We start from the raw sequence: 24851 nt of genomic DNA, 5'->3' as shown, positions 1-24851 counted from the left end.
GCCCAGAAGATTGATAATGATGTCATGAAGAAAAGATACATACACAAATAAATAAATATATATTTACTTTTAATGGCCTTCTGAGGCTTGAGAGTTCTACCTCTCAAGCTATAGGCAGTCTCTTTGTGCCTTAAATGTGTGCTTCTCAAACTATTACCAGGAGATCTTGTTAAAATGCTCTTTCTGAATCACTAGGTCTGGGAAAGGAAGTCTGAGAATCCACATTTCTAACAAGCTCCCAGATGATGCTGTGATGCGGCTGGTCCATGATCCACACTGAGTAATGAAAGCTTAAAATATCAAGGAATGTTCTTGACCTTAAGAGCTTGTAGACTTGCTGAAGGAGGCCCACAAGGGTCAAAGCAATAGGAGGCGTGTTATTAAGTATGTCACAGAGTGCAAAATGGTATGTGCTGGGCCATTGGTTCTCACACTTGCCTGCCTATTCTAATCACCTGGGGAACTTGAAGAACCACTACACCTGGATGCCACCCCTACAGAGTCTGATTCCTTCCTTCTGGGGTACACTCTGGACAGTGGGTTTTTTAAAAGCTCCCCATGTGGTTCTACTGAGCATCCAGGTGTAAGAACCTCTGACTTAGATTTTCCACAGTAGATACTGCGTAGTTACTATCACATGGGGATTCGAGGCAGGTGGTTTTTGACATTAAAAAGGGTTTTTTGTGTTGACAAAGGAAGGGAACCAATACCCCAGACCATAAATCCACTTGGAGTTTGGAGAAGAGAAAGAGATGTGACTTGGATGCAGTCTCAGGCATGGCTTCTGAGAAGAGCAAGGATTTGCAGTGAACTTTGAAGACTGGAGAAGCATCACCAGGGCCCAGATGTTCGGGGAGCTTGAAGCAGGGTCTAGACATAACAGTAAATATGTTGGCTAGCTGTGGGCACAAAAAAGAGGCTGGCTGGCACAGAAAGCAGAAGCTCTTAAATGGCAGGCTGCGGGGTGGCGCTTAAATCAGGAAGCAGTGACAGTGCTTAAATCAGGAAGTAGTGACAGTGAATTACAATGACGATAGATTACAATAATGATAGATTACAAGGGTGACAAATTACAGTACCCCAAATGCCAGATGATGCTGGCTATATTGGTATGTCAATTATCTATCAATGGCGCGTGCCTGTATAGCATAAAATCTAGAGCTAGCTCGTCTGAGTTCAAATTCCAGTTCCACTGCTATTAGCTCTGTGGTCTGGGGTAAATAAATTCATTTCTTTCTGTCTCAATTTTCTCATCTAAACTAGAAATTACTTTATAGAACTGTTGTGCTATTAGAATAGTATCTGGTTTTTAATAAATGTTAGCAATTACTATCACATTACTTCAAATTTCACCATTTTGTTTATTTACAACTACTTCCCAAAGACTTGGGCATCACTAGATTCTATCTTGCCATCCACAAGATAGCGATCTATGAAGGCAATATGGCACAAGAGAGAACCCATCCATGTTGAGTTGTGGCTGTGTCTAAAGGCAAAGCCCACCTGTACATGCCTGATCTAATCGGCATCAGGATGACGATGTGGGTTCTGGAAAAGAGAGAGGGATGAGGATGAAAAGGCACTGAAGTGGGAACATGACCTGCTCACACTAGGCCAGACAGATTTCAGGAGGGACTGGAGGCGATTGCATGTTCACAGGGAATGAAAGAGAGGGCCTGGACAAGCCATGGCACAATGTGAATGGATAGAATTCTTGTTTTGAAGACTTTGTTTAGTGAAAACTCAGCTAAAAGGTTGAGAATTGGGCTATAAAAGGTAAGAAGTGAAAGGATTTGCAGGAAGACGACAAGCGGGAAGCAGCAGTATCTTCTAAAATGAATATCTTCCGTGCAGTGACGCATGATCTCCCACATTATTCTCTTCTGACCCTTTGGGGTTTTTCCTGAAGCTTCCATTCTTTACCATCAGTTCACTTACCTAAAGAAAGCTTTAGATTTCTGTGCTCCACGTGGAAACTGCACAAGATTTTATTTCGAGTGGAAAGTAAATTTTCAAAAGAGTGTAGAACTGAGAACAGGAACATGTTTATTATAATTTCTGTTTTGAAAGATCAAACATTTAGTGATATTTGGGAATTTAATGTTTTGGTTTGAGTTTTCCTCTTCTTTATGCAACAACGGAATTGGAGGAGTGAAAGGAGGGTTCATTATTTTTTCTTGTGCTTGTCTACTTACATTTTTGGCTTCAACTAAAATGGAATGCTAAAGAGAGATTAGAAGAGATTTATATTAGTAACAATGCAAGACTTCCAGGTTTTTAATTGCTTGTCTGGTATATTTATTAGAATTATATGCTTTTCTTTAGAGAGACTTAAAATAGATATCCTTCCTTTGATTTAGGGGTGTAAGGAAATAGGGGATGAGAATGGAAGGTTAATCAAGAGGACAAGGTGTGTTGAACAGAAGTGTCATCGCGGGGCTGGGGCTAGGGTGAGGAGAGTGAGGTGCTCATCTAGGTGCAAAATTTTTTTAAAAACTATGTAATCGAAATGAGCAATATTGAACTCTAATATTTTTAAAAAGTCAAAGTTAATGCCAAAAATCTATGGTGAACAAAATAGCAAAAAATGTTTAAAAGGCTAGTGCCATGCCAAGCCATACTGGAGACTGAAACAAAAGGTAAAATATGTGCCCCTGGCTTAAATGGAAGTAAACACATCAATAATGCTTTGAAAATAGACTTCTTTGACTATCTCATTTTCAACTGAGAGAACTGCTACATTTGACAATTTCTTTGGACCAAGTGATAGTCTTAAATAACTTTTAATTAAGATAACGTGAATTAAAATAGTAATAAAATTCTGTTTGGGCAGAAATAAATCATTTAAACTTAATATAATGTTGAAAGTTCTAATATACCTACTTTTCAATTTTTCAACTGCTTTAATGTTCTAGGGAAAAAATTAACCGTTAAAAAATTACATAAAACCAGGGGCCAGCCCAGTGGCACAGCAGTTAGGTTCGCACGTTCCGCTTTGGCAGCCCAGGGTTTGCCGGTTCGGATCCCTGGTGCAGACTTACACAGCCCTTGTCAAGCCATGCTGTGGCAGGCGTCCCACATATAAAGTAGAGGAAGATGGGCACGGATGTTAGCTCAGGGCCAGTCTTCCTTAGCAAAAAAGAGGAGGATTGGTGGCAGATGTTAGCTCAGGGCTAATTTTCCTAAAAAAAAAAAAATTACATAAAACCGTGTATACCTATATGGTATACCTATATGGTATACAAGGCTAAGGAGAGCATTTTCCCTATTATGCTCTGGGAACAAAATCAATGTACAACAACTTTAACTGCATTTGGGAAGAAGGCCAATATGGATAAACCAAATCCATAGGTATATATTTTAAAATTTCATTGTATTTAATTCTGTTAATGGCCTTCAGAAAGTTTTCACTGAAATTACCCCCCAAAATAGCGAAACTGGTGGCCAGCCAGTCAGTACTGTGAAGGAAGACTCATAGTTGTCTCAAAGGATAAAATTTCCGAACCGGAAAGTAATTGTTTTGTTGAGCCAGCTGTTCCTCCTGTTGAATAATGTCTATCTTCTTCACGATGGTGGAGCATTATGCCTTCTTATAATTTAAAGGCATCGCACTTAAATCATGTAGATAACTTATTTTAACCATGAATTATCATGTAGATAATTTATTTTAATCTTTCAAAGATTGTTATTAAAAATATCTTCTTCCACAAAACCTTGAAGTGTTACAAGATGAACTATAATTTCTGTTTTCCTTTTATTAGGATTTGTAAAACCAGAAAAGTTCTCAGGAAATTTTCAGGGACAAGAAATCACACTTTTCCAGTATAGTATAACAGCAGTGAATCCTATTGACTGGCAGTAGCTGGTGGCCTCAACTGTCATTCTATCCTGGTTCCTTGGAAATTATGAAACATTAACCATACACACACACGCTCCATTCAAGAAAGCCTTTTCAGCCAGACAATTTTAGGAAAAACATATGTGGAATAGAGAATTCCATAATGAAAAATTTCAAAATGTGTGAATGTGCCTTCTATGGAAAGGCAATTCAAGACAGAGGGAGAATTTATCGCACCATGTCTTTCTTTCAACACACTTCCTGTGATTCACAACTTCTTTATAAACTTGCAAAATATTCATTTGAAGATGTTTTATCAGGCATACAGTAAGTAAAATTAATACAGTCAGCATTTTTTTCTTTTCATCTGTCATAAATGCCTGCATATGCCAGGGCTATTAGGAGGGAGTTTATAAGAGCTAAAAATGAGTGAAATTTCACAAAAGCCCTGGACAAGTTCTAATGTCCAGGGTGCTGGATTCATCTGGTGGGGAGTTTGGATCCATGTCAGCGTCTGTTTGGCGTGAGGTGCCTTTGTTCCTAGGATTCTGTGTAAGGGATGCTTTGCAGAACTGAGCGTGATTAATGTGAAAATCCTCCATAAATACAGAACTGCTGTGGCAGTGGATTCCTTTGCCAGTAGAATTAATATCATTCAAGATGGTTATGTGCTTTGAGTTCCAACAGACTGAGCTTTATCAGTTGAAGGATTGAGCCAAGGATGAAGCCAACGCAAGTTTGAAATCTCCAAGGATGTTTTTCACTGGAGTAGCTCACCGAGTGTCTGGGCTGGCCACATCCGGTGATTGAACCGGAGTTTTCCATTTATCCGCAGAACAAGTTCTGTGCTTCCGGCTGCAGTACAGGCCTGCCCACAGTACCCTGCCAGCGTGTTTACACCCTGACCTGGAGGGACCAGCTAAGGGTGAGAAAGTGATTCGCTCTCCATGTCCATCTCATGCTTATTTGGTTAGCTGAGACTGGCCATGCATGCTGTGGATGGTCCTAGGGTTTTCAGGTCTAATGGGGAACCTCTCCATTCATGGAGGCAAACCCATGTCAACTGGCAACCTATCCACTCAACAATCCTAACCTCAGTCCATTAAATTCCAAGACAGAGAGAGAGAGGGCCCTATGTGCTTTTAAACTCTTTCTCATCTAGGAAATCACTGGCTAGAGTAAATATTTTATATACATAAATACATGAATATTTTATTGCCTTTACTTGGAACACTGAACTTAAAATTGTCTTTATAGAGTTAGATCATCTCAGAGACAAATCAGAGATGACATTGGTGGCTGCTTGGCTCATTTTTCAGAGATACCCAAAAGAAGGGTTCTGGATTTGTTTCCAATAGATTTAATGATAAAGCAATGGAATGACACTAAATTTTTTAAAACTCTGAACTGCCTATGTTGTAGTGAGAGTCCTGAGGCATGAATAAAATAATTTTGTTTTGTTTATTAGTTGGTTGTCTCTTATGGAAAGACAATTCTTGGACATGGGTTCTTAGGCAAATTTGGCCACGACCCTACTGACCTCTGCTGAGAAAATAAAATGATAGATAGGAAATACTTCAAACCTTTAAAAAGGCCAACAACTCTAAATATAAGATATACCCTTTTACTATTGATTTTCAATAATATTGAATACTATTTATCAAATAAATTTGTGAAGGGTCTCAACCTCTACTGCCTCTACTGCTAGAAAGACGTGTTATTTAGCCATCTCATTTCTTTCAGTCATGTCTAGACTGTGATGATCAGGAACAAGGAGAGTTGTTAGCAGTAGCTTAGCACAGTGCCTGCCACATAATGATCTCTGTATAAACATCAACTTTTACTCTTCTCACAAGCCAAGGAGTGATTTCACATAAATGTGTTTCACAAGCTGCTTGCCATGTCTACTCAAGCTGTATCCTCTTCCATTGCCGAGACATGCTGGGTGGCTGGGAAAAGAAGGCATCACCTCTCATTGCACAGCCCCATCGGCTCGTGTCCCTGGCTGTGACTCCAGCCACCATGAGGAGGTTCATGGCCCGTGTCAACTGTGAGACATCTCATCCACTTCTACCTCCAGGGATTAGCTTTGGCCGCCTCCTCCAGGTTCTCCCCTAATTGGGCCCCCAGCTGTGGTCACTTTGGTGGCTTGGCTTATGAGAATGAACCAGAAGAGCAGAGAAAGACAGGTTGGCCTCTCCTGCCCCTCTCTCACCTTAACATGTTCTGATCCATAACCAGACTACATTCAGTTATCTGTATCCTACTGACTGGAGCTGGCTGGGATGGGCATACTCTCCTCCTTTACTCAGCTCGGGGCCCAGCCACCTCAAAGTCAAGGCCAACACATTTGTCCCCACTGCCAGCTAGTGCTGAGCTTTTGGCCACTTTCTGTGGTTTCCCTCCTGATTTGAATCAGTAGATCCTTAGCCCACTGTCACATCTATGGATTGAGGGAGGGAGAGTAGGGTTGGTATGAGAGGGTCTCAAAATTCCCCATGCATCAGAATTACCTGGGGGGCTTTTTACAACACAGTTTGTTAGCCCCACTTCCGAGATTTCCTTTTAGTAGGCAAAGCCAGCTTCATTGGCTGCAACTTGTACAGTTGCACAGGACCCCACACAGAAGAAGCCAGTGTTTGGCTTAATAATCTGCTGTCACCATCTTGAAATTCTTAATAATTTTCTAACTTAGGGCCCCGCTGTTCATTCTGCACTGAGCTCCGCATATTATAGCCAGTCTCATCAGTAGGTCCAGAATGGAGCTTAAGAATTTGCATTTCCAACAAGTTCCCAGGTGATGTGGATGGTGCTGTGTCAGTACCACTGTGTGAGACTTTGCAGAGTCAGCCCCAAGAACAGAAGAAAGGAACAACGGCCCTCCACCTCCTCCTGTCTCACCTCTACTTCATCAGATCACAGCCAGGAAAATGGAGGAAAAAATCATGTGGCAGCTTCGGTTATACATGTTATTGTTATTATTGTTCTTTGTTTTACTTTGTTTTGTTTTAACCAAACTACATATTCTCATGAAGCACACTGCCTTTTCAATAACCCCAACAATTAATGTGGGTGTGATTTCCCCATCTGTATATCAGTCTAAAAACTATTTATTGAAGCAGCTTGCAAAAATATGTAAAGTGGAATGATATTGTAGTAAGTAATTTGAGAGACTAGGGAAAGAGAAACAATGGAAAGAGTAATAGGATGAGGTACAGTTGGGGTGTGAAACACAGAAAGGCATGCCACAAGGCTCAATACACCAACTCGAGGGGAGCCCCAATTCCTTGGAGCCAAGGAATTGCAAAGACAGATACATTATTTATTACATGATGCATGGTTCCGTAAGGTAAAAATACCCTTGCTTGCTAGAAACCCAAATTTCCCTGGTACTGAGACTTAAGAGAAATTTCTTCCATAGGGTATCTTTCTTTGTGCACATAACTCTTGGCTGAATCTTATAATATTTTGTCGAATGTATTCTCTTCTATATGTTTTGTAAGACAGATGAGCAAGACATGAGACAGAACTATTGGGGTCTCCATAAGCTAAAATATGACCTTTCCAAAACTTTCCTCCCAATGAGAGGGGGCAGAAAAGCATTCGTAGCCTTGATAGGTATTTTGTTTTGGCTAATGAACTTTCTTGACTTTCTTTAAAACGTCCATAAAATAAGGCTTTATATACCCACTATTATTGATATAACACCATAACTTACTCTTGCTGAGTAAACATAACACATTTTCATTAATGAGTGGAAAAAATGTCAACTAAACAGAGAAAACAATTGAAATTAGCCCGGTAATATATTTTCTAGCAGTCGTCACAACATAGAACCCTGATTCTGAGCTGAGCTCTGTGCAGCTACCAGTTCAACACATTCAATTTTTCTCATTTTCATAGTAAAGTTTCCTCAACTAGAGTCGAACCCATGAAGACAGATGTCTGTCCGTTTGTTTTATTTTGTGTTCCCTCCACTAGAATTAGGGGGACTTTTTCCCCTTTAATTAGATATGTAGATTGAATAGTTTTTTCTCCACTTTCCAGCAGACGTCGTAAGTTCCTTTTATTTTTCCTTCATTCGTTGGAAGCCTAATGTTTCTGGAAAATCATCCTCGTGGTTGTCCTCTGACTCTTTTCCCATAAGATTATCTGTCATCTGTTTAAAGAGGAGGCAAGGAAAGGACTTATTTATTCCATGTGTGTAAGAAATTCCCTCAGCAAAAAGTGCTCGAGCCCTTGGCTGCCTGAGTGACAGACGAGGCATGTCACAGATGCTGAGTTGCTTCCCCATGGACACTGACCCCTGCTGGAAACCACAGATGAAGCTCGAGCCCCTCTGAGTGCACTTCCTCTGTGTTGCATTCCTCTGTGTTCCATTTGGTTAGGAAAGGATCGCTCAGGCATGTGTTTACCTTCTTTAAGGTAACAGAGGATTTGTTTTGAAAAATTAAACCAAAAGAAAGCAAAGAGAAGTGAAGTAGGGGGGAAAACAGAAGCAGGTTCTGGAACTTTTAATCAACCTATGATCATTTCCCTTTAAGATGTTGTCAGGGCCACTGTTTTGAGGAAGGTAGAAAATACAGATGTTCCCAGGTAAGACTTCGAACACTCTCTTCATGTTCCTAATGGTCTCGTTTTCCTGTTCCACTCACGTTTTCACTGTTATCTCTGTTGCTGTGACAACTCATACACATGTAAAACGTAATGGATATGCTAATTAGCATGTCTTATATCAACTTGTAAAAGCACTAGTGCCTTGTAGAATCATCTTGGGTATATTTAAATACAATGGACTCTAGTGGTGGTCATATATTTATCTTTTCAGCCATTTTATACATGAAACAATTATTCCCACCAGTAGCAGCATCATTAACATCATCGTCTTCGTCGTCACAGGAAGGATGGGTTCACTTACACTGCGTATTTGGGTGGGAGGAGAAAAGTTGTCCATAAAGTCGTAATGAACTTCATGTAAAGTTGCAATCAGTTTTTATCTGAATTATTTTTAATTCAAGATATTAAGGAAAGTAAAAGAGTTATCTACCAGTTTTTCCTTACTTAACAGATAGTGAGCATCAGACTTCAATTTTAAGATGGGAACAGGGATTAAACCAACAGGCATTTCAGCGATGCACTTTGGAAAATACAGGGATCCATCTCTTGTTTCATCCACCCTCCCCGCCTTCGCCGTGACATTGCCTGTAACATCTGTTGGGTTTTACTGCCCTCTGCTGGCCATTTCCTGGAAAAGCTTTCACCTTATTGATGTAGAAGTCTTGGAACGTTGCTCAAAAGGTCTTTTTGTTTCAGCCTCTGTGTCCTTGCATTCTCCTCCTGTCATTTGTGTAACGGTTGTATTGTTTGAATCTGATCGCTATTGTTAACATACTCACGCACCTGTAATTGTCTCCTTGTGCCAGAAGCCCTGACATGCTGCGGTCGGAAGTTTCCTTTTCCATGGGAGGAAGGCACTCATCCACAGACTCCAACAAGGCCTCCAGCGGAGACCTCTCCCCTTATGACAACAACTCCCCAGTGCTATCTGAGCGCTCCCTGCTGGCTATGCAAGAGGACGCGGCCTCGGGGGGCTCAGAGAAGGTTTACAAAGGGCCAGAACAGTATGTGCTGGTGGGCCACTTGCCATCGTCAAAGTCAAGGGAGAGTTCTCCTGGACCAAGGCTTGGGAAAGGTAACGAGCCTGACCAGTGCTGGCCAAATCAGTGACTCTGATTGCATGTGGCATGGAGTGGGCACTTTGGACCTTCTCTCCATGCCTTCCTTGTTTTACATCTCTGTAATTCATTGAGCATTTACTGAGTACCTGCTGTAGACCTACTCTAGGAAGAGGAAGGTGTGATGAGCCTAGTTGTCAGCTTGGAGGGTCCCTGCAGACTCAGATATCTGGGGAGCAGTTTCATGCTCAGAAAGCCACTGGTATTCCCAGGTGACTCTTTTCCCTCCAGCACCTGAAGAACTTTGTGTATCCTGGCCAGTGAATTTGGGTGTATATTTGCTAGTCACCCAATTGTTGCTGTTACTTTCATAAAAAGAATAAGCTGAACCTACTATATAATGAGATACCGTGTTCCAAAGAGGTCTCCATGGGAGATTAAGATTTTTAGGCAAAATAAGGGCTTCATGGTCAAATACATCCGGGAAATGCTGGGTTAACCAAGCTAATGGTTTCTCTACTGTACAATTTCTCAAACTCTTTAAAGTGCTAATGGGCACCATGAATTTCCACAATGGGAGGGAGGGTGTGATTTGCAGTTTTTACCAAATCTATTTGACCACCGAATGTTTGGTTCTGTTCTTTCCCTCCACGCAGTAATTCCTCAGGGCAAGGACTCAGCGAGACACTAAGTAATAATTGGAAGACATAGTAAAAATTCTTGCTATTTTATCTTAAATTTATAATTTAAACCCAAGAACCACTGTTAAAAGGCTCTTTTTTTTTTTTTTGGTGTTTTTAAATCACGACGTGTTTATTTTTATTTTACAAATATCCATGTCAAAAAATAATTTTAAAAATTTACAATGAAAACAGTAATCCATGCTCCCACCAGGCACAAAATTTATTTGTTAAATGTGAAACTTTATTTTTCCTAGTCCTTGTCCATACATAATTTTATGTATTTGTTTTCATAATATAGCTGCTTTTGAGCTAAGCTTATTTTACTTAAAATCATATCCTTAAGCATTTTCCATTTTGCTAACATTTTTCGCGGCCAGGATATAGTCCCATTAAACTGATGTATCATAGATCTTTAACTATTCTCTTTCTGATATATATAAATGATCTATAATTTTTGCTCTTTAAATTAGTGACACATTTTCTATATTTAATATTCTCTGCAGCAACAACAAAAGCAATCTGAAGAGAATTTTGCTATTCTGAAAGGTGTGGCATAGTGGGTTTCTAAATACAGATTCAAAGAGATATTTTTGGAAAAGTTCACACCAGGAAAGCTTAATTCTTTTCTCCCAGGGTCAGTGTCTTTGCTTCACAGTTTTTTCACAGGTGGGTTAAGATACATATTAGCTCTAATTTATTAGCAGATAGACTAAGGCAAACGTTAGCTCTTTCCATCTCTTCAGCATCTTGGCAAACTCTGACACTGTGGCTCTTAATTTTGCACCCCCTCCCCCCCGCAGTGGACATGTGACAATGTCTGGAGGCATTTTTGCTTGTCACAACTTGGGAGGGGTGCTACTGGCATCTAGTGGGAGGGACTGGGGATGCTGTGCAACATCCCACAGTGCACAGCACGCCCCACCACAAAGGATGATCCAGCCGCAAATGTCAGTAGTACTGAGGTTGACCAACCCTGTCTAACCTGTGGCTCTCTCCTTGGAAATAACCCTGAAGGAACTAGAAGCAAGCAGTGTTAATAGCCAATGACAACAACACTAGATTTAGAGTCCCCGTACACTGCTCTGCCACTTTCAACCTGCAGGATATTAAGCAAGTGATTGAACTTTTCAGAGCCCCATTTCCTCCTCCCGTGAAAACCAAGGAATATAGCAGTATTAATTCATAGGGTTTAATTAGCTAATCCATGTAAAGTCCTTAATAGAAAACTTGGCACGTATTAAGTGCTCGATAATAGTTGCTATGTAACGCTGTGTGCATTTCTCACCTACTCCTTTCACTACCTGCCACATCTGTATGGACTCAAGTGCATCTCCTTGGAATTAAATGGGAGAATGCATAAGAACTGCTGAGCACAGGGAAGCACCCAGTAGACATTTGCTTCTAGAAGTAGTCATTATAATCACATCACAGGATTGTAGTGAGGATTAAATGAGATGGTGAAAATGCCTAATATAGTGCCTTACTCTGTAAATATTTACAGATAGACTAAGGGCATATATGAATGGATACATGCAGGAATGAGTCTGTTGATGCCAATAGCCGAGTATTCCTGAGGATAGTTTAGAAACTATAGCTAGTGCTCCTCACTCTCTATGTTAATGTGCTTGGAGCCTAGAAGGCTGTTGTTACTCATCACCATTGTATTCGTTTCCTATTGTTGCTGTAACAAACTCAGTGGTTTAAAACAACACACAAATTTATTAGCTTATACTTCTTGATGTCAGAAGTCTAAAAAGGGTCCACAGGACTGCGTTCCCTCCTGGAGACTCTAGGAAACAATCTGTTTCCTTGCCTTTTCCAGCTTCTAGAGGCTGCCTACATTCTTTGGCTTACGCCCCCTTCACCCATCTTCAAAGCTAGCAACGTAGCATCTTCTCCCCTGCCTCTCTCTTGTAAGGATCCTTATGGTGGGGCTGGCCACTGGCTCAGCGGTTAAGTTCACACGTTCCACTTTGGCGGCCCGGGGTTCGGCGGTTCAGATCCCGGGTGTGGACATGGCACTGCTTGGCAAGCCATGCTGTGGTAGGCGTCCCACATATAAAGTAGTGGAAGATGGGCACGGATGGTAGCTCAGGGCCAGTCTTCCTCAGCAAAAAGAGGAGGTTTGGCAGTGGATGTTAGCTCAGGGCTAATCTTCCTCAAAAAACAAAAAAGAATCCTTATGGTTACATCAGGCCCACTCAGTCTCCTGATCACAAAATCAATAACTTAATCACCCCTGCAAAGTACCTTTTGAATATAACATCTTTACAGTTCTGGGGATTAGGACATAGACATCTTTGGAGAGCCCTTATTCTGTCTACCACAACCAGATATAGAAAGAGCCTTTTCGTAAATTCCAAATGGAATAAGTCTCCTGAGCGGCAGCTCTGCATTATATTCTGTCTTGTATTCACCATAATCTCAAATACAGTACTTTGCATAGAAGAAATATTATAAAATATTTCTTTATTGATTTTTGCCCTTAAATGTTCATTGTGAGTTACCTACCTTTTTTATACACTTGTTCCTAGATATGTCAGAGGAGCCTTTCAATATCTGGGGAACTTGGCATTCAACATTAAAAAGTGGACCCAAAGACCCAGGAATGACAGGTAAAGTATTATTTTTAAAACACTATTTATTGCATTTACTTTTAAAATTAATTCTCTTTAATTTTTGCCTATCATCATATTGCATGCTTGTCAAATATTACTGAAAATGCAGCATTTCACTGTACTGTCCTTGTCACTTTATCTCATCAGTATAGCAAATCGCTGGGTTTGCACTTTTGCTAATTTAAAAAACAAAATTGTATTTATTATTTTCATTTGCATTTCTTTCTCACCATTATTTTTCAGTTTTTCTATTAATTAACTGAATTTCCCCATCAAATTGTCATTTATGTCACTGATTATTTATGCATGCTAGTGTCTTTTAAACTGATTCTTATGAACTCTTCATATAATAAAGACATCAACCCTTTGTCCATATTGTTTGCCACTGATATTATCCCCTGCGTTTTTCCCCCCTTTGGACATCTGAAGTTTTAATTTTTTGTTTTACATAATTAAGTCTATCACTATCACTTTTTCTGAATTCTTTCACCAAATTAATCTTTACTTAAGTATCAGTCATCTATAACACTTTTCCGTAGTATTTCATTGTTTAAACCCTTAATTCTTTTTTTTTTTTTCTTCCCCAAAGCCCCAGTACATAGTTGTATATTGTAGTTGTAAGTCCTTCTAGTTCTTCTATGTGAGCCACCACCACAGCATGGCTACTGACAGACAAGAGGTGTGGTTCCAGGCCCAGGAACCAAACCAGGGCCACTGAAGCAGAGCGTGCTGAACTTTAACTGCTAGGCTATCAGAGCTGCCTCTAAACCCTTAATTCTCTAATCCATCTGGAGTATATGTTGATATATAGCATGAAATGTGTAAATTGTTTTGTTTTATTGTTCCAAATGTTTATGTATATATATGTGAAAGTGTATGTGTGTGTGTGTATATGTATAGTCCCTTTTCTCATTGTTTTGTGACACCTCCCATATTATTTTTTAAATCACAGTGCATCAGTGCATTTTTAATTAATGCCTCTAATCCAGGTGACTTTAGTACTGATCCATTATCTAACCACATCTCTTTGTATCCTATGAAATGCTTTACTGCATTTTCTCCCAAGAATAAACTGTTCCAAGATGTTCTGCTCCATTTTCCTTCTGCTGTTTCAACTCTGATCTGTCTCTATGTAAATGCTCATATCTCCTCCTCCCCGATAAAAATGATCTTGTTCTCTTTCCCCACCTACTTTTTAAGAAGCGAGAGAACAGGGCAGATCCATAGGAAAGTAGAAGTCTGGGGAGATGAGCCCCAAGAACTCCTCATTTGCTTGTGAAATGTACTGTTTCACTCTCCCTTCACATTCCTGAAGAAAGTTGTATCAGTTAGGGAAGGCTAACTGCTGTAACGAACACCCTCTCAATGTCAGTGCCTTAACCTGTCACATGTTGATTTCTCCCTCACATCACAATCCACTGTGGATTATGCAGGGGAAGGAAAGATGGCAGTGCTCTGTTTCACATAGTCATTCAGAGGCCCAGGTTCCATCTAGCTGGGGTCTCCCCCATCCTCAGAGGCCTTGGAGTCTTCCAGGGTCTCTACATCTCAGGCTGGTAGTTGAGCAAAGGGAGAGAGCAAGGAAGACGAGGGATGCATTTGTTTTTTATTAGACCAGGCCTAGAAATGGCTCATATGACATCTCTCCACATTCATTGCTCAGACCTCATTTAGGTGGCCCTCCTGACTGCAAGGGAGGCTTGGAAATATCATCCAGAAAGGAAAGGGGAAGATTTGGTGAACAGCGAGCCAGTCCTTCCCACAATGGCGGTGGTAGAATATACACAGTGGCTGCTGTCTTCATTATCTTCTGCCATCAAATGGGCCATTTTAGATTCAATTCATTTATTCCTAAAAGCTTTTCTTAACCTGAAAAAACATTATAATTTTTGTCTCCTCTGGACTGCAAACTGCGCTAAACAAGAGAACGCTTCCTTCACCTTCTGGGTTCAGAAAAGTTTTCATAGCCATGTAGAGGGGACATTTCCTGAGACAGAAATTAGTGACAACACATTTAATAACACTATTTAATCTAGTCTGACAGCTAACCTGTCAGAGTCTAGGCATCTGTACTTGGAGCTACTATATGAATTGTGCCAATAATCAAAAAGTGCTTGTCATTTCTTTTACTCAGAAGTTTTTTTCTTCAGACAGTGGCAGCTAAGATTATCCTGTGCTTTTTCAATTTTCAAAGTTGGCAGTGGGAAGGAAATAACAGGACATCCCAACAGGGTTTCTACAGGCTAATTCCATTTCTTTCGCTTTTCTCTATCTCCTAGGTTCCTATGGAGACATTTTTGAAAGCAGCTCCCTGCGACCAGGGCCATGCTCCCTTTCTCAAGGGAACCTGTCCCCAAATTGGCCTCGGTGGCAAGGGAGCCCCACAGAACTGGACAGTGGTACGCAGGTCATTCGGAGGACTCAGACCACAGCCACCATCGTGGAGTGCAGGGCCCACCCTCCTGTGTCCCGCGTCTGCAACACATCCCACATCCAGGGTGGCAGCAGGAGAGCCAAGCTGGCCACGCCAAGGGCGGAGCAGTATTTGACTCTCAGCAGTGCCGAAGACCTCACCGAGGGCCAGCTGGATGTGGCCTGGCCGCAGAGCCGAGCCAAGCCTTTGCACCAGAGACCTCAAGAGAGCGTGAGGCATGACAAGAGGCCTCCTCCTCCTTATCCTGGTCCAGGGAAGCAAGCTTTAGTGTCGTCCCACCAGCCTGCAGAGTCACAATTGTGGAGGCCTCAGAGACCAGAAGAAGACTCCGGAACAGCTTTGCAAGAGGGAAGCCAAACAGCCGAGCGAGAGCATCAGGCTGCCCAGCAAAAACGGAGCAGCGCCTACTCCAGTCCGACCAGTGATCAAAACAGTAAGACCTTGGGGGAACCCAACTGGCTCGACTGGCAGAGAGAGCGGTGGCAAATCTGGGAGCTCTTATCAACCGACAACCCCGATGCCCTCCCGGAAACACTGGTATGAGCCCACCCAAGCTCAAGCCCTCACATCCCAAACAGCCTTCTTCCACTCAGTAGGGAAAAAAGTTGTTGGACAATTGAACACTTACTTATTGTTTTTCTTTTACACTTTTAAAAAATAACACAAGAGAAACTCAGTTCACTTAAAGTTATAGAGCACTAACTAGTACCCTTGCCATTTATAAGGTTCTATTGTATAGCCAGCCTTAGGAAAAAACAAAAACATAAACAGATAGCCGTATCTGATCTAAAAAGTACTCACATTGGCTCTGTATAAGATAAAACTCTTGCTTTGGTATAGCTTAATTGTATTTATGTGTCTTCAGTTTTGACTATTGTGTATTCTGTAACAGATTATGTATGATAATCGTATATGATATATTCACAGAAAACAAGAGGAACAATTTTTTTAATCACTTCACTTATACTAAGCAATGAGATTCTATAGAATGTTCTAGAATATGCACAAGCAGGTTTCTGTGCTTTTTGCCATAGCTTTTTAACTAGGGACAGCCCTTCCTTCAATGCCTAAGAAAAACACTAACAAAACAAAATAAAACAGAATATGAGAAGCCATATTTTTATATAGTAGTGAGATACAAAAGTCACTGAATGTCACAGAATGCTTTTTCATATTGAATGTGTTTTAAGGAAAATATTAAATTTGATACATAATGGAATATATTTTTAGAATCTGTTTAGAAAGGATTCAGTTAATCAAACAAGAGAAAGGCCGTGCCTAACAAAGAAAGAATAATTAAGAAGTTGTCCTTCCCATTTTAGGTCAAATTCAATTTTATATAGACCGTATATAATATATATTTATAATGTATAATTTTTATGTATTTTTCAAAACTACAAACTGGAATCCAACTATAAAGTGTTTAAGAATCTAAATAGAGTATTGAAATTACAGAACATGGTTTTTCCTTTTGCCCCATAATCAGTATTAACCAAATTATACGCAATGCTTTGTAAAGTAAATCATATTTGGAAAAAAACCACAGCTTTGTATTTACATCATGCCAAAGGCTGAGAAAATGTCTTCTTTGGTAATTTTTTGTGTATTGTAAAATGCTCCTACTGTACTTCAGTAGTTTCAAGTTTTTCAACTGCAAGGCCATTTTTGACCAGCAGGTGGCGATTCGCTTCAGTATTTTATGAGATTTTTTTTCACTTCATAAGGGAATGTGTATTATAGAAAAAGAATTTTTTTATAAAACATGCTACTCTTAATGTTGGCGATGATATTTTCAGTGGTGTTTCTTAAAGTTCTATCTTGTGCCATGATGAATAAAAAGTTAAGCAAAGGCCTTGTTCGCTGGCATTTAATCTAATGAGTGAACTCGCACCCCATTGCAGACATACACTTCACTATCCTCAAGCCCAGGTGTGGTAAATAATGGCAATACTATACATACACAGCTAAAGCGCTAGTAAAAAATAGATGGCTTGGGGACATCACCCTAGTGACACTGACACATTTAGAAATTCATGATAATCATTTGTTGGAAGTGAAGGCTGAGTGTCACTCAGTTGAAACAGTTAATGAGGAAGTGGTTTGCTACAGGACAGGAACGCAGGTTTCCTACCTGCTGGACAGCTGTTGCCCAACACAATCCCTGTCAGTTACATCTGCCCTGTCGGACTTAGACGCTTCGTTTGCTTCAGGGCCAAAATAGTGAAGTCTAGAAGTGGTATCGGGCGTTTCTTCTTGGAAGAATGATTGCAATATCTTCATGCTCTGCCATTGGGTCCCTCACTTTTGCCACCAGCTAGAACTCGGGAAGGATTTGCCTGCAGGCTTCCAGATCTTCCTGGCTGCCCACATGCAGCCAAAAGTTGTAAACAAGACTCAGAGCAAACTCTACTTGATTGTGTATCGCAAGTTGCTTTTCTGTGCCACCCACTCTCTTCCTACTCCTGCTGACCCTGAGTTTTCTTGGCTTTGAATTTGACCCTAGTCTGGCCAGTTCTTTCCCTCCTTTCTGGACTGGACTGCCTGATATATGGGACCCCCTTCCCACCAGATTCTTGCTGTAACAGTTCTATTTTTTAAAACTTCCAGACCAAATGGCCCTGAGGTTGATGTCTGTGTCACAAAAGGTAACTAAAGGTATGTCCGTCCTTTAATAGTCAGACCTAGAATAGTTAGTCCAGAAAACAGGGCTCAGAATACTTTTTAAATAATTAAATCTTGTGTGTGTGCACGCACATGCATGCATGTGCACATATGTGTGGGTAATAAGCAATATTCACTCTCCCTTTCTCTTTGTATGGTTTAAGCCCAGTAGCCATATCTTTAGCTTAGTGAGTGAAAGCTTGTTTCTTAGATGCCTTTATCACATTGAAAATAAGCTGTTTTAAAACACACACACGAGACCCAAAGACCTGAGTGGAAATTGGAGTCATTTCTAACACCTTGTAAATGACATAATACCTGACAAGAAAAAAATAAACTCTTTCAAGTTGGACAAAGCCATTTAACAAGCTGTTCAAGTCACTCATTCCTGTGAGCAAAGAGAGCCTACAAGCAAGAAAAAAGGTACAACGTGCTGCAGATGTCTCCGCATTTATGAATACTCAATCATTGTTTTTATGTCTCTGGCAATGAGGCCAGAATGATGATGGCAGAAATGAGCAAATATGAATTTGTCTTGATCCATCTAAGTAGCTATTAACATACGTTTGTTGTGGTTTTGTATAGAAAAAAATATCATACCAATGGAGTTTGTGCAAATTGAGGAAATTTCTAGATAAGTCCAGCTTGCTTCTTTTCTTATGCACATTTTAATACACATCTGCTTGGCAGAGAAACAGCATTGGGATTAAATATAAGGAGACATCAGAACAAAGTCCAGGCCTGTGGTGTATGTTGTCTGATAAGCAAACTGCAGGAGGTGGACTCTGCTGAACTGAAAGGAAAGGAAATGACTAAAGAAAAGTCACACAGAGATTAAAACAGGACATCTTGACTGGACAGAATTTTAAAATAGGACTAAGTCAGCAGCAAATGTTAAGAGAAAACGTACAAACCAAAGGGCAATTCCAATAAAGGTTGGAATTCTCCAGAACAATCAAGGTGATGGATGGTGTCATGGAGATGTTGAACTGCAGATGGTGGTCTCTGGGGTGTGGATCCCTTGCCTGGCGTGGCCTGCAATTCACCAAGGCACATGCAGCGCCAGCCCCAACTGAAGGCCCCCAGGAGGTCACAGAAGGGTCAGAAGATTCTCTAAACTCAATTCAGTCAACATCTGTTCAGCTTAAGTGACCAACTTGTCCCAGTTGACTGGGACATCCCGAGTTTAGAAATAAAAGCGCCATGGGGCACAAGGCACGCTTATTAGCCAGCAGCAAGGAGAGAGGCAGGATGGGGCTATGGAGCACTCTACCTCGCACCTCCCAAGTAGAGTTACCAGGCAAGACATAGGACACGCAGTTCAATTGTCAGATAAATGACTGATCATGTTTTAGTATAAGTACGTCCTGTGCAATATCTGAGATATACTGGAAAAAGATTCCTTATCCCAGATACTGCACAGGACATACTTATATTAAAAAGGGACTCATGGTTTATCTGACATTAAAATTGAACTGGGTATCTATTTGCTAAGTCTGTCCCCTAATCTCCAGCCTTGATATCCCACTCGGTCCCCAATGGCTTGCTTGGCATCTTCACCGAATGACCCACAGTGCTTCAGCAGCCCTGGAGGACCAGCTGCACGCCTCCACTTCTCTGTGGAGCCCCGTTCTCTCCAGCCCCCACCCACCTGTTCCTACAGCGTGTCTCAGCCACAGCCTCCCTGGGATCCCAGTCTTACTGACTCTCTCACACATGTCTCCTGGGTGTCCACCCTCACTCGACTTAGTTCGGGCCCTTACCCTCCCCATCTTGGGTCACTGCAGCAGCCTTCTGTCTCCTTCCTCGCCCCTCCTCCACACCATCACCACTTACAGTTCAGAAACACACATCTTGTCCTATAGGCACATCCCTGCTTTAAAACTACGGATGCCTTCCGCTCCCTCTGGCCTACAGGACACGGTCCACACTCCTTCATGATAACATCAAGATCCGCAATCCAGTCTCAGTTTACCTTCCACCTTTCACCTTTCATCTCATACTCTGGTCACATACAGAAAACTCCCCATTCCCACATACAGAACATACTTTCACACTTCTGTTCCAAGGGCCTCGAATGCTCTCCCCTGCTTTTCCTATTCAAGCAAATGTTATTTTCCTTGTAAAATTAACTTGAATCTTCCTCTCCCACAATTACACTGAATCAAAACTTATTCAGGCACTTGGCACATGTGGCTGTGTTATCAAGCATTGCTGTGCATTACGGGTACTACTGTATATTTTATCTCGAGGTCATTCTCACTGTGTCCCTGACGGCAGGGACTATGTCCTCAGGAATGGGCAAAGACCCAACATATAGTTGGCGTTTGATAAATGTTGGCTGAATGTATGCATATAAATATGATCAAGCAGTTTACCACGCAGTGGAGAAAAAATACAAGACCGTCAACTTCCCAGCAAATCCAGAGATAGGGGTATATTTTCCAAATAAAAAAGTTTTTGAAGAAAGGAGGAGACAGTCTGAGGAGATGCTGATGGCAAGCACAGAGACCCTGTCTCTTAACCAGCCATGCCCTGCAAAGTCACCCAGCTCTGTACTGCAGGGGACAGAGAGAGTGGGTGACTTGTAATGCATTTCCTTTCCATTCTTTGTGTGTGTGTGTGTGTGTGTGTGTGTGTAGGAAGATTGGCGCTGAGCTAACATCTATGCCAATCTTCCTCTATTTTATATGGGATGTCACCACAGCATGCCTTGTTGAGAGGTGCTAGGTCCTTGCCCGGGATCCAAACCTGTGAACCCTGGGCTACCAAAGCAGAGCATGCCAACTTAACCACTATGCCACCAGGCCGGTCCCTCCCTTTCCATTCTTAAGAGTGAAACTTTAATAGTAAAAGTGGGAGATAAATGTATACCTCCATACTCCCTGGTTGGTGCTCAATAAATACTTAATGATTGAAAAAACAATGACCTTTCAAAGTGTGGGCTTCCAGGTCAGAGAGAACAGGGTTTGACTCCTGGCTTTATCATTCATTAGTTGGGGGACCTCATGTCAGTTAGTTTAACTCACTGACTCTTCATGTTGCCAGAGTAGTTGAGACATAATAACACCCAACTCCCAGGATTGTTCTGAGGGTTAAATGAGAAAGAACCTAGAGTAGCGCCAGTCATACAACAAATATGCAGTAACTGGCAGTGTAATTGGGGTTTTGTGTGAGATCATTTTAGAAGAAACAAATTTGGACTCTCTGCTCCAAAGTGCAGGTACTATTATTAGCTCACGTTTATTATCAACATCTGCTCTAGTCTAAGTGTTTTACCCATTACTCACTTAACCCCCACAAGCAGTAGACAGGAACCATGACTATCCTCATTTTCCAGAGGGCACAAATGACAGAGGGACAACAAATGAGTAGCCCAAGGTCATACAGCTATAAGGTGACAGAACCAGGATTCGGTGGCAGGCCATCCAACTGTGCCAACCTGCCATCCGGATAATTCAGAGTGGAGTGAACAAAGCTCTGTGGTTCTTGGAGCCCTGGGTCTCTCTCATGAAGGAAACGGGCTCAGCCGGGCCTTCCCCAGGGGAGGACCTCCTGCCTCCAGGATGACCACAGCTTCATGGGAGCGCTTGGGGGCCCCAGCTCCCCTGCCTACTTCCCATTGAAGAGAAATGGAAGCTAAAATTAATAAAGGCCCAAAGTAAGTTTGATTTCTGGGGAGTTTTGGATAGCAAAGCCATGGGGGAAAATGGGTGTGATTTAGTAATTGAAATTTCCTAGTTGAATTATAATTAATAATTATATCATTTACATATCAATTAATTATAATTACTTGCACTTAATTATAGTCTAGAGTTGTCTTCAGACTTTGCTTTGTTCAAACAGCTACAATAGCCATGTGCTGACTTCATGAGATCAATGGATTGGTTGATGGATTCATCCAATCATCTATCCAACCAATATTTACAAGGGGCTTCAGTGATGGGCTCCAGGGTTATAAGTACAGATAAGACAAGTCCAGATCTGCCTTTGAGGTCTCCTCAGCTAATAAAATGCTCACTCCTACGACCTGTGCTGTGAGAACGGCAGCAGACGCAGCCAAGTGCCACACACACAGGCAGCAAATATCCCAGTGGCTGGTACATGGTAGGCAATCTGTAAATTGTTGAATAAATGAATCAACAGATGAATCTCCCCCTTTCTCTCTCCCTTCATCCACCCATCTGCCCATACACCCACCCACCCATCCACCTATTTCCTCCCATATTCTTCTTCCTTTCTGTGTTTCTATTTCTGCCATATGTTTCGTCTTCTTAGTTCCAAGTCACCATTTCTCTGGTATTACCTTTTAATGTGTCTGGTTCTCTTGCCTAGTTCCAAAATTAAAATATAATATTGGGCAAATGAATGGAAAAGGAGGACAGAAGCTTCCGATGTCCACTAGGGGCGGCAAAGCTATTTCTTGTTGCCATACAAACAAGATGCCTGCATTTGCTTAGAGGGTGTAGAGGAGGAAAAAAACCTTTCCCCCTACCCTCTTAAGTTTATTACCTGGGGCCTGGGAATTAGACTGACAAAAGACAGCTTAACAAGAGAAAAGGGTTTATTTCATATGCATAATGGGAGCCAACAAAAGAAGTAGCTGGATTCTTAAATGGTTAAAGTTAAAAGTTTATAATTCTAACTTCGTAGAAAAAAGGGAAGCTGGAGAAACAGCTTCTATGAGAAAAACAAATAGGTTTATTTAAGAAAGACAAATGGGTTTTTAGCAGAACAGACAGGAGATAAGAAAGCTTGTGATAGTATTTGTCTATACAGGTATGAGTGGTTTTTCCGTCTCCTTCAGGACCATAAAACTCCTCCAGAGAGGGAATTTATGGTAGTTTCATTTCCCAGAAGTTGCTGCTTTTAGTCAGATAAGGGAAGCTCTGAGAAGGCTTTCTTTGGCATCTGTTGAATCTCAAATGTCTTGGGTTTAAAATAGTCTTTAAGCCAACTCTGGGGTTCTGAGTGGGTCTCTGCAAGGGTAAAATGAATTAGAGAAGGAATTAGAAACATGCTTCTTCCTGCAGGAAAGAAACATAGCAAGTTGGTGTTCAGCGCCTTCTTGAAGTTCAATCATTTCACTTGGTCCAAGATCAAGCGTCTGGGTCCAGGGTCCGGTTGGGAAAGTCAGTCACGAGAGGGGCATTTGCAGGAGGTGAGCCTGGTGTCTTGCCCTCCCTCTCACTTCCCACCAAGAGACTTCCATCAGCAGCTCTGCCATCTGTGGAGGAGCAGATGCCATTGTGGCCACGAGCACATCCGAGCTTGGCAGAAGGGTGAAGGCTCCCTAGGGACTAAGCCGGTGCTGACTTGCAATATCGCTGCTGAGCAAAGCACGCAAACGAGGACAGTGGAGCAGTTCAGCAGTGACAGAGCTCAGACGCCAGAGGGGCAAGCTGGCTTGGCCCTGAGTGAAGTTTTTCATGACCGTTCTGCAAATGCGAATGTTATGGGTTGAACTGTGTCCACCAAAAAAATATTAAAGTCCTAAGCCCCAGTACCTGTGAATGTGACCTTATTTGGAAATAGGGTCTTTGCAAACGATCAAGTTAAGATGAGGTCACTAGGGTGGGCCCTAATCCAATATGACTGGTGTCCTAATGAAAAGGGGAAATCTGCCCCGCGGCCGAGTGGTTAAGTTCACGCGCTCCGTTTCAGTGGCCCAGGGTTTCGCCGGTTCAGATCCTGGGCGCGGACATGGCACCGCTCATCAGGCCATGTTGAGGCGGAGTCCCACATGCCACAACTAGAAGTACCCACAACCAAAAAAAAAAAAAGAAAAGGGGAAATTTGGATTCAGAGTCAGACATGCAGCCAGGGACAGCACCATGTGAAGATTGGTGTTCTACTCCCACAAGCTAAGGAACTGCCAGAGGCTCAGAGAGAGGCCTGGAGCAGGTTCTTCCCTGGTGCCTTTAGAGGGCGCCTGGCTCTACATTTTGATCTTACTTGTAGCTTCCAGAACTGTGAGAGAATAAATTTCTATTGTTTAAATCACTCAGTTTGTGGCACTTTGTTATGCCCTAGCACACTAATAGGGTGAGCAAAGTTCAAGTAGCAGAGACGACCCAGACACCTCTGCAGCTCAAGTGAGTGGCCCCCATGAAAGCATTTTCCTTTTGAGACCATGATTGACATAGAAGAACACAGAATTAAGAGGGGTTTTCCGTGACCCATTTGGGGAGCCATTGTCTTCACCCCACTGTCATTGCCTACAGAAGTTATGTGAGCAGATGAACTTTCAAAGGAAAGGTGTTCATTATTAAAACAAAACGAAAGTGTGATTATGCAACATTCAGAACCGAGGGGAGCAGGAGGACTTTAAGGAAGAAATGGGAATAAGCAAAATTGGGAAAATGGCATCTACATTTAAGATTTGCTTTCACATTTCCTACGTGGACTTTGACCCACAGCTATGTAAATATGTGGCAGTTGTAAACGCATCACAGAGATGGTGGTGGGTGGAAGTACAAAAGATTTAAAGGAGGAGAGAGAGGAAAGCGAAGTTCAAACCTCAGTCCCCGGAGCAGCAGCAGCAGCAGCGTCTCCTGGGACCTCCTGTGAGGAGTGCAAATTCTTGCCCCTTGAACCTACTGAATCAGGAACTCTGGGGGTTGGGCCCAGCAATCTGTGTTTTCACAAGCCCTCCAGGGGATTCTGATCTACACAAAAATTTGAAAAGCATCAAGCTACAGAAACCACAAAAAAGAGAGGTGGAGGGCGGAAACGCTGCTCTAATGCACTACTTTGCCTGAACAATATCAAATCATATTTTTTTAAAAGTCAGATGAAACAGGAAATCATAAATTGATTACGTGTTGCATTTTCACTGAAAACATATAAACATACATCCTTTGCCAGTCTTTCAACATGGAGCCAATTTCTTTACAGCAAATTTAAGAAGCCACTGCAAAGCAGTGAATTAATAATTACTTT

The 24851-nt window shown here is 41.7% G+C and overlaps 1 protein-coding gene across 10 annotated transcripts in view; it reads left to right on the top strand.

The window, feature by feature from the left end:
- The window catches only part of ARHGAP6 (Rho GTPase activating protein 6), a 462402-nt gene extending 445305 nt beyond the window's left edge, over positions 1 to 17097 (top strand). For 8 of the 10 annotated variants that reach the window (XM_070604437.1, XM_008524994.2, XM_070604441.1 and 5 more), the window contains 3 exons: positions 9262 to 9530; positions 12731 to 12811; positions 15094 to 17097. In XM_070604437.1, coding sequence (XP_070460538.1) covers positions 9262 to 9530; positions 12731 to 12811; positions 15094 to 15791 — 1048 coding nt within the window. In that variant the 3' untranslated portion in view covers positions 15792 to 17097. The remainder of the gene's footprint in view (positions 1 to 9261; positions 9531 to 12730; positions 12812 to 15093) is intronic. The other 2 variants (XM_070604438.1, XM_070604439.1) reach the window with 1 other exon arrangement.
- The last annotated feature ends 7754 nt before the right edge of the window (positions 17098 to 24851 follow it).

The sequence above is a fragment of the Equus przewalskii genome, chromosome X (assembly GCF_037783145.1).
Source record: "Equus przewalskii isolate Varuska chromosome X, EquPr2, whole genome shotgun sequence".
NCBI classification, from domain to species: domain Eukaryota; kingdom Metazoa; phylum Chordata; class Mammalia; order Perissodactyla; family Equidae; genus Equus; species Equus przewalskii.
Note: the sequence above shows the minus strand (reverse complement) of the source record. Positions and strands in the feature narration are given on the sequence as shown.